Source organism: Lampetra planeri, chromosome 18 (assembly GCF_965212315.1).
Source record: "Lampetra planeri chromosome 18, kcLamPlan1.2.h2, whole genome shotgun sequence".
Taxonomy (NCBI): Eukaryota; Metazoa; Chordata; class Hyperoartia; order Petromyzontiformes; family Petromyzontidae; genus Lampetra; species Lampetra planeri.
Window position 1 is genome coordinate 235,326 of NC_136124.1, and position 14,410 is coordinate 249,735.

Genomic DNA, 14,410 nt, shown 5'->3' on the forward strand with positions numbered 1-14,410 from the left:
ACCTCGCAGTGGCTGCTGGGGGCAACATAAACGCATTACTTGCAAAATATACCGATACAAAACAAATACAATTGTTTTAAACATGTGTAGTGGGCTCAAACGGAGACTCAGACGTACTGTTTGGAGGGAACACATATATGAATACCAACACCTAACACAAAGGAGTAACTGCCTCTTTACCAGATAATCACCTATGGTGGTGGTCCACCAGGCTAACTACACTGGGAGTAGCTACGACGGACGGGACCCCAGCGTGGTTCCAGTCCCGTGTTGATTTTGTCTTCGGACGTAGGCGTAGACGTAGATTCTTGAGGATCACAACAGCAGCCGGTCCCACTGGGAGACCGGCTTTAATCATCTGTGGCGGGGCTCGCTCCGCCCCTAGCCACGACCCCATTCTCGAACTCTCGGGCAGGATCTCCCCTTGACACGTGGTCCCCCCAGTTTTGGGGGTCCCCGGGTAGACGCCTCCGGTCACGCGTCCTCCGGGGTCAATCAGAGTGCCATGGCCCCGTGGAGGAACCCCGTTCCCCGAAGCCGGCACCCCCCGCACCCTCTCCTGTGGGGCTGGCACTGCACCCAGCCCAGGGTGCCACTGGTTGCTGGCAGTCCGTGCCCCTCGGGCTCGGCTAGGGTCGGTACTGCATCCGCCTTCGGTGGTGTCCGTGATGTCAATAGATCGCGCGCCGTGCCCCTCATGGGCTGGCTTCACATCGTGACATGCAACGATGTCACTACACATGCAATTTGATGCATGCGCAATGAGCTAGGGATGTCATGTTAATTGACCTATGGTTCCACGCTTACTGTGTGTGCTGTGCAATACCCAGGACTGTAAAGTGCCACCCTGTTGCACATCGCACAGACTTATGTTCTGACTTGAGAGCGCTGCGATGCCTGCTGCGTAGACGAGTGGGTGGGCCGAGTGTTCACAGACGCAGTTGTTAATTTAGCACTGAACCGAGGCTGCCCTTCTACTGTGGCTCGTCTGGATTGGCCAGTGTAACATGCTCCGACTTGCTTCGAAACAAGTTCCACATTCTGTGCACATTGTACCACAGCCCTCGGTGACACAGTTTAAACCAACCAGCACCACCCTCTTTCAGTGGGTAAGGTCCCATCGAGCGTTCACAAGAGCGTTGGAGTTTAAATGTATAATTTGGACAAATATATGGCAGCATGTTGTATATGTAATAACATATTAGCATATTATATGTAAGTAAATAAGCTTCCCCAATTCAAGACATGTATTATATTCATTAACCTTTGACCAAACGCACCGAATCCCATCATATATGATAGACGCTAAGCAGGTTTCAGCCTGGATACTATTTCTATGGGTGACTACCATGCACAAACAGGTTGTCATGGAGTGTGGGGCTACGTTCTGTAGCAAATCCATTATTGTACTGTACTGCTATGCTGCCAGATCTATGTTGCTTCCCGTTTTCATCAACCCTCGCTGACCAGTTTGGTGAAGTATGGTCAAATAACCCACATAACCTACACACCGTGGGGAGGCCTACATCCGGCAGTGGATTGTCAATAGAGCTGTATTATTACTGTACATTAATTTAGGTGGTATTAAAATAGGCATATTCATTTGAAGCATATTTTACTCTGGTAAATTTAATCGGTATTAATTTACACTCACATGACGCAATACACACATTTATCGAGATGATTCTGTCCCTTTTGGCAGCTGAAACAGCAATGCGTCAGTATTTAAATGGTCATGTGTCATTGCGTTTGCCTTGTGTCTGCAGCATCATCACCCCATATTTTCTCCCCAAATCATACAGTTTGTACCCGACTAACTTTACATCAACACGCCTCATTCGTGACATAGGTAAACTGACAAAACAACCACCGAAAAGGATCACAAAGCATGAACTCTATGGCCTTTGGTTGCACAACGTGACGTGCCCACGGAAGTTAATCTCTGCGGAACGCTGTTATGCTGTATTGGAATAAGGATTAGCGGCATGAGGCACTACCACGAGAGTACAAGGCACGTTCATCCAAAATACGTTAATCGTATATTATTGCTTAATAGCAGCCGGACTGGATGCATCACTGGAAAAAGTAGAATTTTTTTGCTTGGACATTTGTGTCAAGTTAGCATACCTTGAGGGCATTCTCCTGGGCGAAATATCAAAGTCGTGGATTTTTTTTCTCTCTGGATCCTCCGGTGTTTCCCTCCACATTTCGAATCAACATCTCGTGTTTAGATTAGTTAACTTATTAAGCTTCTATGCATTTCCACATGATAAGCCACTTCGTTGAGCTATCATTTGTGGTCAGAACGGTTTTGTCTTCAGCTGTCAGACAACAAGTCCTGCCGGGAGATGTGGGACTCTGGGAGAGGTGGGACTCGTGTGCCACCGTGACCCCTGACTGCAGCTATCACGCAGCTCAGCAAAATAAGTGGCCAAGGTACGCAACTTAATTCTTTAATGTAGCCGGCGGTGGACTATCTGTTTGCTTAAACACGTTAATATCATTAATCCTTGATCGTTTCTGCGTGGATTAAATATCGGCCGTTCTATAGGATTCGGGGGGGGGGGGGTGCGTCAGGCATACGTACGCAGGTGGGGGTGGGGGTGTAAAAAGTCCGCGTGCGTACAGGGAGGGGGGGAGGGGTCAAGTTTTGACAGATTTTTGCGTACCTACTCAATGGATGGCCCCTACCATTGTTGGCTTGTTGACAGCATCAGCAGCTTAATGATACTTTTCAACGAGATACCGTGGTAGGTTCCTAATCAGCTTGTTGGGGTTTGACGTTGTTTTAGAGGATTTTACATATTTTTGATTTTACATGTTTTATGTTTCATATGTTAACATTTCTTGTAATGACTTGAAAAGGACGATCCTGGACCGATTGAGCCTGCTGCTGCCACCATTGTATCGCCTCTGTAATTGGCTATATGCATGCATGTTTAACTTTTTTTTTCGCACCGTACGTAGCAGAGGTGGGACAAAGTCATTGTTATGCAAGTCCAAGTCGAGTCGCAAGTCATCAAATTCATGACTCGAGTCTGACTCGAGTCCAAGTCACATGACTCGAGTCCACACCTCTGGTACGTAGCCAACCGTGCTAATCGGTTGTGCGGGGAAGGACAACAAACCAAACATAACAAGCAGCTCTAAATAAATGAGTTTTCAATCTAGACCAAAAAGTGCAAAACTCACAACATCGGTAGGAAAAGTACTGGTTTTAGCGATTTTTTGGGGGTAATTTTGGTGACAATATAAACTTGAAAGTTGAAACTGTACATCCCACAAACAAATGTGCGCAACAGCTTTGCATGTCATTATACCAATTGCGTTCCTGTATATACGCTGCTTCTCGCAACATTGTAGCGAATAACGAAAACAAATGTGGTGCAATAGTGAGAGCGCTGTGCGACGACTAACATCAGTGGCGAGTGATATCTGACCATATCTGACCACTTCCTTGAATGTCTTTCCAATTCTTGTGACAATTCGGCCACAGGGGTCGGCAAGCAACATCACAAGAAGGGCCATTTTTTTCGAAATTCGGTACAAAACTCAATATTTCAAGAGCCGCATTGCAATGTGAATACATACCGTAAGTAATCTTGATTTGAAATACCCTAAGTACATTACGCCACGAAGCAGTCCTCAAAGAGCCGCATGCAGCTCCGAAGTCGGAGGTTGCAGACCGCTTCTGCTCGGCTGGAATCTCCAATGTGGCAACGCCCACCACCCTCTCCCGTTAACCCGATCCCTCCCATGTCTTCCAGTCAACATTCTTGAATGACCTCGCGATAAACTACAATTCATAATTTGCATATCTTGGTCAAGCAAATGCTGGATGATGCCGAAACTGCAATGTCATTGAAAACAAAGGCCCATCCATTGCAATGTGTAAATCTTTCCTCTGAGTATTGTAAAACACCCGCGGCTATTTTCATGAACCTCTTATGCATTTCATACAATTCTTGATATTACATGGAAAGGGGGAAGTAGTGGGGCAGTGGTTAGCACACTGCACTATGACCCACGTGACCTCGCAGAGGCGAGATGTTAACTTCCTTGCCTGGTATGCAGGAGGTCGTGGGCTTGATTCCAACCCTGACGTCTGTACATTTGGAGCTTACATGTGTTCGTTTGGATTTTTATCCAGGTCCTCAGGTTTTTCCTTCCACATTTAGAAACATACGTTTAGACTATTTGGCTGTGATAAATTTCCACGTGATAAGCCACTTTGTTGAGCTATCATTTGTGGCCAGGTCACGTCCAAAGAAGAACTAATGTGGCTCAGTGACCGACATGGCTTTTTTTACTTGGTAAAATAACACGTTTTAGTTTAGTACACATCATTGAGAGTCCTTAATCCAACAGTGGACCTACACATGTCTGTAAATTATACGTATTATTCTTCCGACACACAGAAAACTCAATCGACAATTGTCAACAAAATCTCAAAGCAAAACAAGAGAATTCTCAGTTCGTTGGATACAAAATACTTTAATGATGCTCAATGTTGGAATCATTCCTAAGTGACGTAAGATGCGATATACCATACAAAAATAACACATCAGTCTCAATATACACGCGGAGGGTGTGGGGGGGGAAATCTCTGCATGTCAACAACACAAGTGATCGAGAATAATCTATGCTCCATCTACCTTATCTAGCAGAGGTCCGTGGACTGACAACAGCTTTATGAGAATACGTTTTTCTGCGGAATTCATGAGATGAACCAGACGGTACCACTAATGTAGTTCAACCCTCGTGTTTTCACAAAAAAAAAAATTGGCTACGTTTTATACATCAGTGCTTTTCCTCCGGATGCAAACAATGCTATGAGCACGTCACAACGCCAAATTATCAATAACCTCAATTATTATTTTGTGCTGTGTATTATAAGAATTCTGCATCAAACCAGGACCCATTTCTAACAGAAACGGTCATTGTCTTATAAAAATGTGCAGTTCAGGCTATTCAGCATTGGTCGAAGCAATTCTGACTGCTGAGGAGACAGTGACACGTCATAACTGGTCCAGGGTTTGCTTGTATTAATACAATACTAATTTAATTATGTAATCCCAAATCAGCCATGTGGCTGATGGGATGTACAAATATATACGTCAGGGGACAGATATGAGGAGCAAAATCTGCTTCATCATTTTGTTATTTATAGTTTCCACGATGAAACTCAATCATTATTGGAAGCTAAACAAATATGTCAGGTAGCCACTCCTATGATACATGGAGAAGCTCAACAGAATTTCACATCTCCTGCACCCATTTAAACATGACATTTTGCAACATTCCAGATCCATAAATATCGATCCGATTTCCAAACTTTTAAATATCACTTTACAGGTGTAGCCTATGGGGAGATACATCATCGTTGTTAGTGGTTAATCGCAATGATCATTGGCATTGCTGCACCAGTTCCATTAAAATAAAACCAAACGTGGAACTCACATTGGCCGTTTCTCTGTGGGCTAATTGAACGGTTTGCCGTGCTCATTTTGCATAGAGATCATTGGGCACTGTGTTTTCCCGAATGCTGTTGGGACCCTGCTTCAAACGATACAGCCACTTTTAAACAATGCATCACAAGTCCTGCTCTTCTCCTTAATTTTCAATCCATTGAATTCCATGCAGGAAAAAAAGAAATATGGACAAAACACACCACTATCTGCTCAACATCATGCACGTGGGATCTCATAAGTAGATGAAAGCATGTAGTGATTACGTCTAAAAAGGCGATTAACAAACATATTTGGTACACATGTCTACATGTCACGTTCATTGGAAAACGATATGAAGCAGAATAATGTTAGGTGGGTGTTTCTGCGAGTTGACGTCTGCATCCAATTCAGGCATTCAGTGGAGAATGGTGAGCATTCCTTCGTGGTGATAGCAGGTGACAGAAATTGAAAGAATGTGGACATTTTGCAGCCTTTTATTTATGGAAGAACCCAGCCTGGCTATTTCTTGAATGGGGCACCATCACGATATCACACAAAGTGATATCGGTATAGGCAGGTATGGAGATTCAATGAGTTGGGTTTGTCTGTCGAATGAATCTGTGTGGAGCTTTAAATGCTTTTCACTCGTATGCGTGGGTTTCCTCTGGTTATAGTCTGATGTCCTCCTAAATGCGAAACAATAATTAATGGAACTGGTCAAACTACCCAATGGAAGACCCTCCTGAAGGTGAGTCTTGGGACTCAGTGAGGCCTACCTGGTATTATAATTATTATTACATCTCTGCAACAGGACTTGCTTTTGAATACAAGATGCAAGAGCAATACACATTACCAGACCTAGAATCAATATATATGAGGCGCAAGAATGAATCGAAGCCGATGTCTCTGTTAACTGATGATTTTGGCCAATGTTTATAGCCTCTTATTTTATTGAACAGAAACCCTATGGATAGTAATAATAATAGTAAATAACATTTTACAAAAAGGGTTAATTAATCCCAGCCGATGTATCAACAATGACATAATGTCGCCATTTTCCACACGCATTTTCGATTCAATAATAATAATACGGTAATATAAAAAACACTAAACACCTTTAAAATTAATATTTTTTTAAATGCCAGAATAATTTAAAATTCACCATCCTTTGTCGATTAATTTAATTATAGTAGCATTACATAGCATGAAGTTACTGTATACAATGCAAAGGAAGTTAAGTGCAGTGGTTTGCTAAGAAGCAGAGCGGTCTAAAGTGTGGATGGCGGGCTAATACAGCATTTACCATCTACTGGTTTGTTAAGTGTATTTGACATAGCTTGTTAAAATCATGAATCGGAACACCAACACCAAGACAGTTTGCTCAAAAGCTGCAAATTCTAAACGCTATAACTTGTGGACACAATGCACACTCTTTGTTGTTGTTGCATCAATTACACAAACCGAATTCATGAAATGAGAGAATTTGATATCACCTTACTCTCAAGATATAAAACAATACATTCTGCCCTAATCCTGCCCAATAACTCTTGACAAACTCTGATTAATTCCAAGATAAAAAATACGACGACTTTCAGATGCCACTCAATTCTTATACTGTAGTAGTCAGCTGAAGAGTCGGTGTGGATGTTTTCCCCCAAATTCCATCGAGTCTCGTAAGTGATAATTACTTTGCAAGCGAAAAGCGAGAAGATGTGCTAGGTCATGCGAGGCACAGGGCATGAAGGCACAGAGAAGACAGCATGAAGACCCTTGTTTTCAGACTACAGTTATTAATAACATTCCGTGCTCTACATTAAACACAAGTAGGGCCACTTAAAAGCCCCCCAACCCTTGTCTCCACCCCCCCCCCCCCAAAAATATTATTCCAATAATACACAACAATATAGTAAAGATTTCCCAATACATCCAATTATGTGACATATAAATAAATAAAAGGAATGCAGGTTTCAAGATTAACATTTAGTTATCAATATACAGCGATCTAAAATATACATCGAGTATTTACATTGAGCCATCGTTATTTTGATTATAATACAACAACACCAACGCCTGCCTGCGCTTTGCGCACACCTTTTCCAGGTAGGGTTTTCCAGTCTATCGTCAATCAACGCATACAACCCACAACAGACACAGCAAAAAGGTCACCTAAAAGGCACTTCCTGACTACCCAGTCGGAGCTTTGAGGCTTCCTACAAAATTGAACTTCGATGTCAATGTCCCATGAGGAAAAATGCTGAGCAGAAAAAAATGATGATAAAGGGGCCTCAATCGGCAAACGGACTGTGACTCACTCTAAGCTGATGCCGCAAGTCGAGTCATATCATTCATAACCCATCTGCATATGCGTACATTGAGAGAGAGAGATATATAGACATGTTTGTGTAATTTTATTTATTATATATTTATTTTAAAAAAGCACAAAAAATAAGTTACCAAGGTTAACAGTTCAAACATCCTCTAACGTAACAATATAATAACAACCAGTGCAGTGTGAGACGGATAGTCTCTGTATTATATCTTAGTTCAGTAGCCTAGCTATGGTGTATATATTCAGCTTTGCTAGATTGAAAAAATACATCCTGCCCATCATGTAAACATGGAGTAAGCATCCTTCTTGTCTCCTGCGAGACTTCAGTGTTTTCTGGGCATTCTGTCCTCTTTTTGTTGTTTTTCACTTTAACATTTTGTATATTTTTTGTGATTTTTTTTCTCTCTTCAATATTTTTTTTAATCTCCCATTTGATTGCATAGCAAGCAGCACGCGCGCGTGGTGTGTGTGTGTACTTCTTTCAAAAAAGGCATTCTCAGAAGCTGCCAAGGAGCACGAAAATGGTAACATCGACTGCGCAACATCAAGCACAACCTTTCTTCTTTACATTTGTTTCATTTCTCTTCCACGGTCTAAATCCACTCCACTACGCTCACGACAGTTGTTCACTTGCTGGAGTTTTTCTGTAGACGTTGCAGGACACATGCTCGATGGGGCACGTGCATGGTACAACAACGACGTTGACGTTGACGTTGACAATGAATAACCTGCAAAGTTCACGTAAAAAGTGAATAAAGAGCAGAAGCGACAAGCCTTGACTGTCCATAATTCCGTTAAAAAAAAAGGCACAGCACGCATTTCTGTCCAGTTATCAATGTCCGTATAACTGCTGCTGCTGCTGCTCACGACACCAAAGTCTGTTTCGCCAGTGCAGTATAGGACTATACTTCCACCTGTGTCGTCCATGTGTACGCAGGTCTGTTCACATTCAACTTGGACCTCAGCGGTTGCTCCTCGGGCGTGGCCAGCGATCCGACGCCGTAGCCCAGCGTCGCTTTATTGCTGCTAAATCCCAGCTTGTCGATTTCCTCCAGCTCGATGTTGTGTGTCCGCATTTTTCCCACACGGCACAAATTTTGCTCGAGCTGCTTGTTGTTCTGACTGCCACCGCCGCCGCCACTGATTGGGTTGTGGATTATGACCTTGTTGAGCGGCTCCATGACCTTGTCCTTGTCGTCCAGCTTGTCGAGGTGAGGTGACCGGCGGTTTCGTCTCCTCCGCATGCAGCACACGCAGAGGAGCAGCGTGGCCAGCAGCAGCAGGAAGCCCAGCGCGCCGCTCACGATGAACACCATATTGTCTGCTGGCAGAGGGGCGGGCGGGAGAGCCGTGGTTTGTCTGGTGAGCGCATTTGCGATGTTTGTCATGGTCTAGCTGCTGACTAGCTGTGGAACTTGAGTCAAGTCTGTGGATTTTATCTGGTTATTCTCTTAGTCGACTTAATCAGTCAGACATTTGAGTAAAACACTCTTATTTATTAAATGTCAGTGCAAGTGGCACCAAATTGCCCCAAATATAATCAGGTCAGCCAATTGTAATTGTTATTACAGCCAATATACATTTATAGCCAATGGCAAATTTTGGTCTTTCTCAAGAGCACTGCTGTCTCTAACGACATGATGAACGATCTTAGTTGACATCTTATTCAAACCAGTCGATTTTCATCTCCTCATAGTCGGTCACGATTTGGCGTTTGGTACGCAGCAGTCAGAGTTACGGTCACGCTGGATGACTTTCGTCCACTGACATTCATTGTTGACTATAACGTATAAAAATCTCTCCGTTGACGAATATTTTTATCGCTAGTTTCATCAACAGTAATAGCGCAGTGTAAATGCCTGACGGCGTATTAATATCGAGGTGAACATTACACAGCGAGTTGAGAAACACGGCACGCCCGCTCTGATGAGTAAAACTGCAATCTTTGTTTACAAGAGGAATACAACTATTATTGCTGCCGGCTTACAACAGAACAGGCATTGCATCATCATCATCGTGGTCATTGTTGTCACGTACACTTACTAGTAAATTTCACAATGTGTTATCACTCATGTGCTATTGACATGAAACGTGACGCAAGCCTAGCAACCGCATTACAACGCATCACGACTCAGATCCAAACATTTTGTTAGTCAAATATAGACGGTGATGGCTAACGTGTGTAATTAATATCAGACCTTTATATATCATCCAGCGATGGTTCAATGAGTCATGAGACTTTTTTCCAGGAGGGTCTTGTGTTGAAATCTGTGGCCAATTTATGTTTTACTATTATTTTGCACGAGTGCATAAAAACGGTCCAGACTGTGCCCACGTGGTCAAAGACACATCATGCTATTGCAATGCAGCTTGAAAATCATTAAGTGGCTTTTGGTGACATCAGAAAAAGTAACCTGTAACAAGTGGAGAGTTGTAATTTATATATTTAAAGACGCTACTGCACCCTGCCACTGTGCAGGGCATGATGGAGTGTCCCAAATTCTGGTCCATCTTTTTATGCTGAATAATCATCTCCTTCACATTAAGTCATTACATGGTGCAAAAGAAGTTCAACATACATACACGGTGCACGCACCCGACGGTTAGTAAACACAAAAGCGAAGGAAGAAACGAGGGAGAGTGCCGATTCAAATGTAGAGCCTTCCCTCCACCACGCGGGACAAACATGCACACACACAAACAAGATCTGTATCTTAATTTGAATTAGCGCGCTCTGCCCTATTGGGACACATTCAGCAATCACCAGGTGGGTAAAATGTGTGTAAGAACGTCATGTTGTATTCGAATGGAAGATAGTTGCCCAATAAGGAAAGGTGGACATGGGCAGGTCGTGAGTGAGGGATTTAATTTTTGGGATTCAGATGCATATATACAGTGATTGCATAGGGACTACACATAACAAGATTTGGTCCAAAATACTAAAACACAGAAATATTTCCTTGAGGCATCCAGTTGCCTCGGATTCAGCAGTGTTTATTTTGAGTGACGCTTGTATACTTGGAGTTTACGTGTCTCTCCCTCGGTGGTGGTGTGAACTTTTCTCCAGGTCCTCCAGTATTTTCCCTCCACATTTAGAAACATGCGTTTCGAGTATTTGGCTGATATAAATTTCCACGTGACAAGCCACTTCGTTGCGCTATCATTTGTGGCCAGGTCGCTTCTGAAAAAGAGCTATATAGCTCAGTGAGCTTTACCTGGTAAAATACAAAAACTAGTTTAGTTATTACACCTCCTGGGGGGTTTAGCAGAGTCCTCGTGAGTCCAGTGCCCAGTTCGTGAGGATAAGGGGAAGACGGGCAAACTGAAGAGAGGGGATTGACGAACCTGCAGTGGAATGCGTGAAGTCCGCATTGGTGACAGCTGCCAAGTGGCGGCTGCTTCCGGATCTGCGCTGCTTGATGGCGTCTGCAATCCGCGCCGCCACCTCTTGCACCAGCTGCGCTCCCCGTGGCCCCGACTGTCGGTCGGATGACTAGAAAAAAAACAATGATCGCACACAGAAGATGTTTGAAAATGTTTTATCTATATCACCTACAGCTGTGTAGGTTTTTTTCACGGTTATTTTGTAAAGCTCTCCGATGGGTTTCATGAGTTGCACTACGTCTTGTTCGGAAGAGAGATTATTTGGTTCAGTTCTGTAAGAAACGCCCCAGAACGTGAAGAAAATCTATTTGGAGAGTTGTGTAACATTACACTTGTAACGACTCACGTACAGATGGCCTAATTGAAATGTTAAATTTTTATGCGGACAGAAAAATTCGTGTTTCGTTATTTTATTACCCCCCCCCCCCATCATGCTTCACCACAACGTGCAATACATTTTTATGACATTGTTGCTTGTTGTGATGAACAAGATCCCATGGCTAGCATGGAGTTCTCTTGCAAATAACATCTGGCAACACGACAGCTTTTGTTTAACGAGCCGGACTCATAATATAGAAAGCACTGCAATATTTTTCTTGTGAAAATGCCACTGTCAAACATAAGTTTGGAAGGCCTATTGGGCTACGGACTAAAATAGTTCCCCTTTCATGTGAATGGAAGGCTGATCAATTGTTTTACGTAACACAAACGGTTCATTGATATAAAACAAAACTTAGAGCAGTTTTATTTTGGTTTTTAATTTGGACTCAAAATATTGGCAGCGCTCAACCCCAGTGGTGGTCCTGAGCGAGTGGTGTAAATTCTAAATTCCGATGGCAGGGGCCAGTCTATCCATAGAAACACCGCTGTTGGCTTGGCATCATCAAGTGGTGCAGACCCAGAAGGTGAAGCTCATTTGGAAATGCCTTAAAAATTTATAGTTTTAGAGACTTGGCAATAACAATTTAAGACATTAAGAGATTATTTTAAATATTTCAGGGTTTTATGGAATGAAAAGTACGTGCATGGTCAGGAGACATTAAGCAATTACCTTCATGAAAGTAAATTAGCTAATTGTTTCCAAGGGCTGCCAAATGTTTTTTCATAATTCTACTATTAATTGTTAATATAAACATTCCATCGGAATATAAAGCACATCTATCTCAATCTTGATTTGAAGCTTTCGTGACTGCAGGAATCCATACTCTTTGGTTCTTTCGGTAAAGTCACGTAGGTAGAAAAATAAAATAAAAGAAAAAACTAATATTTCACTTTTTGTTTTATTTTATATCATATTTTTTATTTCATTAAATTTTCCTACCTACGTGACTCTATATCATTGTTAGCCGTGGTCAATTCACTGCTGGATCAAGGCCTTGGCAAGCTACTTCTCCAATGACCAACGATGGAACAATCCGCCTATAAACCTGCACATGAGCTGAGTTCATCGCTCCATCTCCTCATCGCACATCCTCTCTGGTGTGTTCCATTCCTTGGCTGCAGTTCCATCAATATAGACTAAAAAAGCTATCTTTATTTTAACAGGTATTGTAAACCTTCAGCCATGGTCCCTTCTAGAAATGTGTCCTGCTCAAGCCCAATTGCTCCTTTATTAATATATTGTAATTTTCTCCATTCGCTTACTCTTACAATGAAAACAAATTAATTTGCTTTTGTAAATATAATGTATATATAGAAAATAAGTGTTATGGATCTTCAAATGTCAAGGGTAGATAATACAGAGTTTACTAAATACTTAATATAGCCAACCTTATTAACCGTTATACAATTGTGCAATAGTCTATCCTTCCTGCATAGTATACACTTAGGTAAATCAAGCTTTATTTGGGGGAGGCTGTCTGCCAGCGGTGGATGGGGTCATGGCCGGTATTGTTATCGCGGTTCTACAACGTGGATTTTACTTACGATGGCAACTCTGATCTTGTCCGGCTCCTTGTCGATCATCTCACACAAGATGTAGATGGGGAAGCTGCTGGACAGGTTGTGGATGGCTTCCAAGTAGCGCAGTTCTCTGCAAAGGTGTTCCACCGTGGTGCTCTGGAAGCAGACAATGGAAAAGATTTGTGCTACTTCCTCTTTATATCCAAGTCCCATTTTATGCATAGGATCGGCTTGCGTGCATGCTCTCTCCTCTGCCTCTTCTCTCGAAAGGCTATGGCGTTTCCATAGCTCTTCTAATTTTTCCCACCTCGCAGCCCAATTGGTGCAGAGTTCCTAAAAATCCACGCGGGGGCGGTGACGCGGCCCAGCGGTCGCACGCTCGCCGCTTGTTGTAGAGGTTCATGGTTGAATAGCTCTATTGATTGAATAGCTCTATTGATTGAATAGCTCTATTGATTTTTGAATTCTCTTCATAAGGCAACCACTACTGTCTACCCAAAGGTGGTACTCGATTGATCAAGCCTGGAGTTATGATAGACTGAGTCCACCCTCTTCCGAGGTTTGAACTTATGGCCTTCTGCTGCATGGAAATTGGGCACTTTTCCAGGGCTGCCAAACCAGCTTTACGTGACAGCGCAGCATACAGCATAACATACGCATATATATTTATAAACACAGAGCATAGGGAACACACAAAGCACGACTAATATGGTGTAGGTTCTCGTGGTTGTGTTGGACAGCTCTCTGATGTTTTTGAGTTGTGCTGCAAATTGTTTGGCGTGATGCCTGACATTTCCCTCCACGTGGTAAAAGCCAAAAACACATCAGAGCAGCAACAAACAGCATGGAGAGGAAAAAAGGCAAATGTTTAGGCTGGTCAGCTACAAGAGCCATATTTGCTTTCAATGGCCAAGATTATGCAATAGGAAAAATAAAAGCCTGCAATTATCCGACGGAATACTCACAGGGGCCAAGAGGCTCCTGTCGAAGGTGAGTCTCAAGTGAGCGCAGCCCCCGCTTGCTCCATCCTCTTGCAGCTGGCACAGGGAGGCTGGAGGGGAAGTCTGGGGCAGGCACTCCCCTTGGCGGAAGCAGGATCCCGCGAGGCAGGACTCGTGACGCATCGCGTGGCACGACAGCCCAGCGGGGCACCCGTCTGTCTCCGCGGACGCCGCGGCAGGGCTCAGCAGGCAGAGCTTGTTGCCGCACCACACCTGCGGGTGCCCGTGCAGGGAGCGTCAATGCCATTGTTACCCAATGGACGGACATCATCGGCGCATTGGTGCGGGCGCCACGAAGCTCCCATCTTCGATCAAAGTGGAACCACGAGGCTGGCTTGTGAGCC

The 14,410-nt window shown here is 43.4% G+C and overlaps 1 protein-coding gene across 3 annotated transcripts in view; it reads right to left on the bottom strand.

Annotated features, from left to right (window-relative positions):
- Positions 1-4,474: 4,474 nt before the first annotated feature.
- Positions 4,475-14,410, bottom strand: part of LOC144723439 (protein jagged-1-like) — a 122,333-nt gene continuing 112,397 nt past the window's right edge. For 2 of the 3 annotated variants that reach the window (XM_078602200.1, XM_078602197.1), the window contains exons 23-26: positions 14,031-14,279; positions 13,090-13,221; positions 11,125-11,272; positions 4,475-9,103 (exon numbers count right to left, since the gene is read on the bottom strand). In XM_078602200.1, the coding sequence (XP_078458326.1) occupies positions 8,682-9,103; positions 11,125-11,272; positions 13,090-13,221; positions 14,031-14,279 (951 nt within the window). In that variant the 3' untranslated portion in view covers positions 4,475-8,681. The remainder of the gene's footprint in view (positions 9,104-11,124; positions 11,273-13,089; positions 13,222-14,030; positions 14,280-14,410) is intronic. The other variant, XM_078602199.1, reaches the window with a different exon arrangement.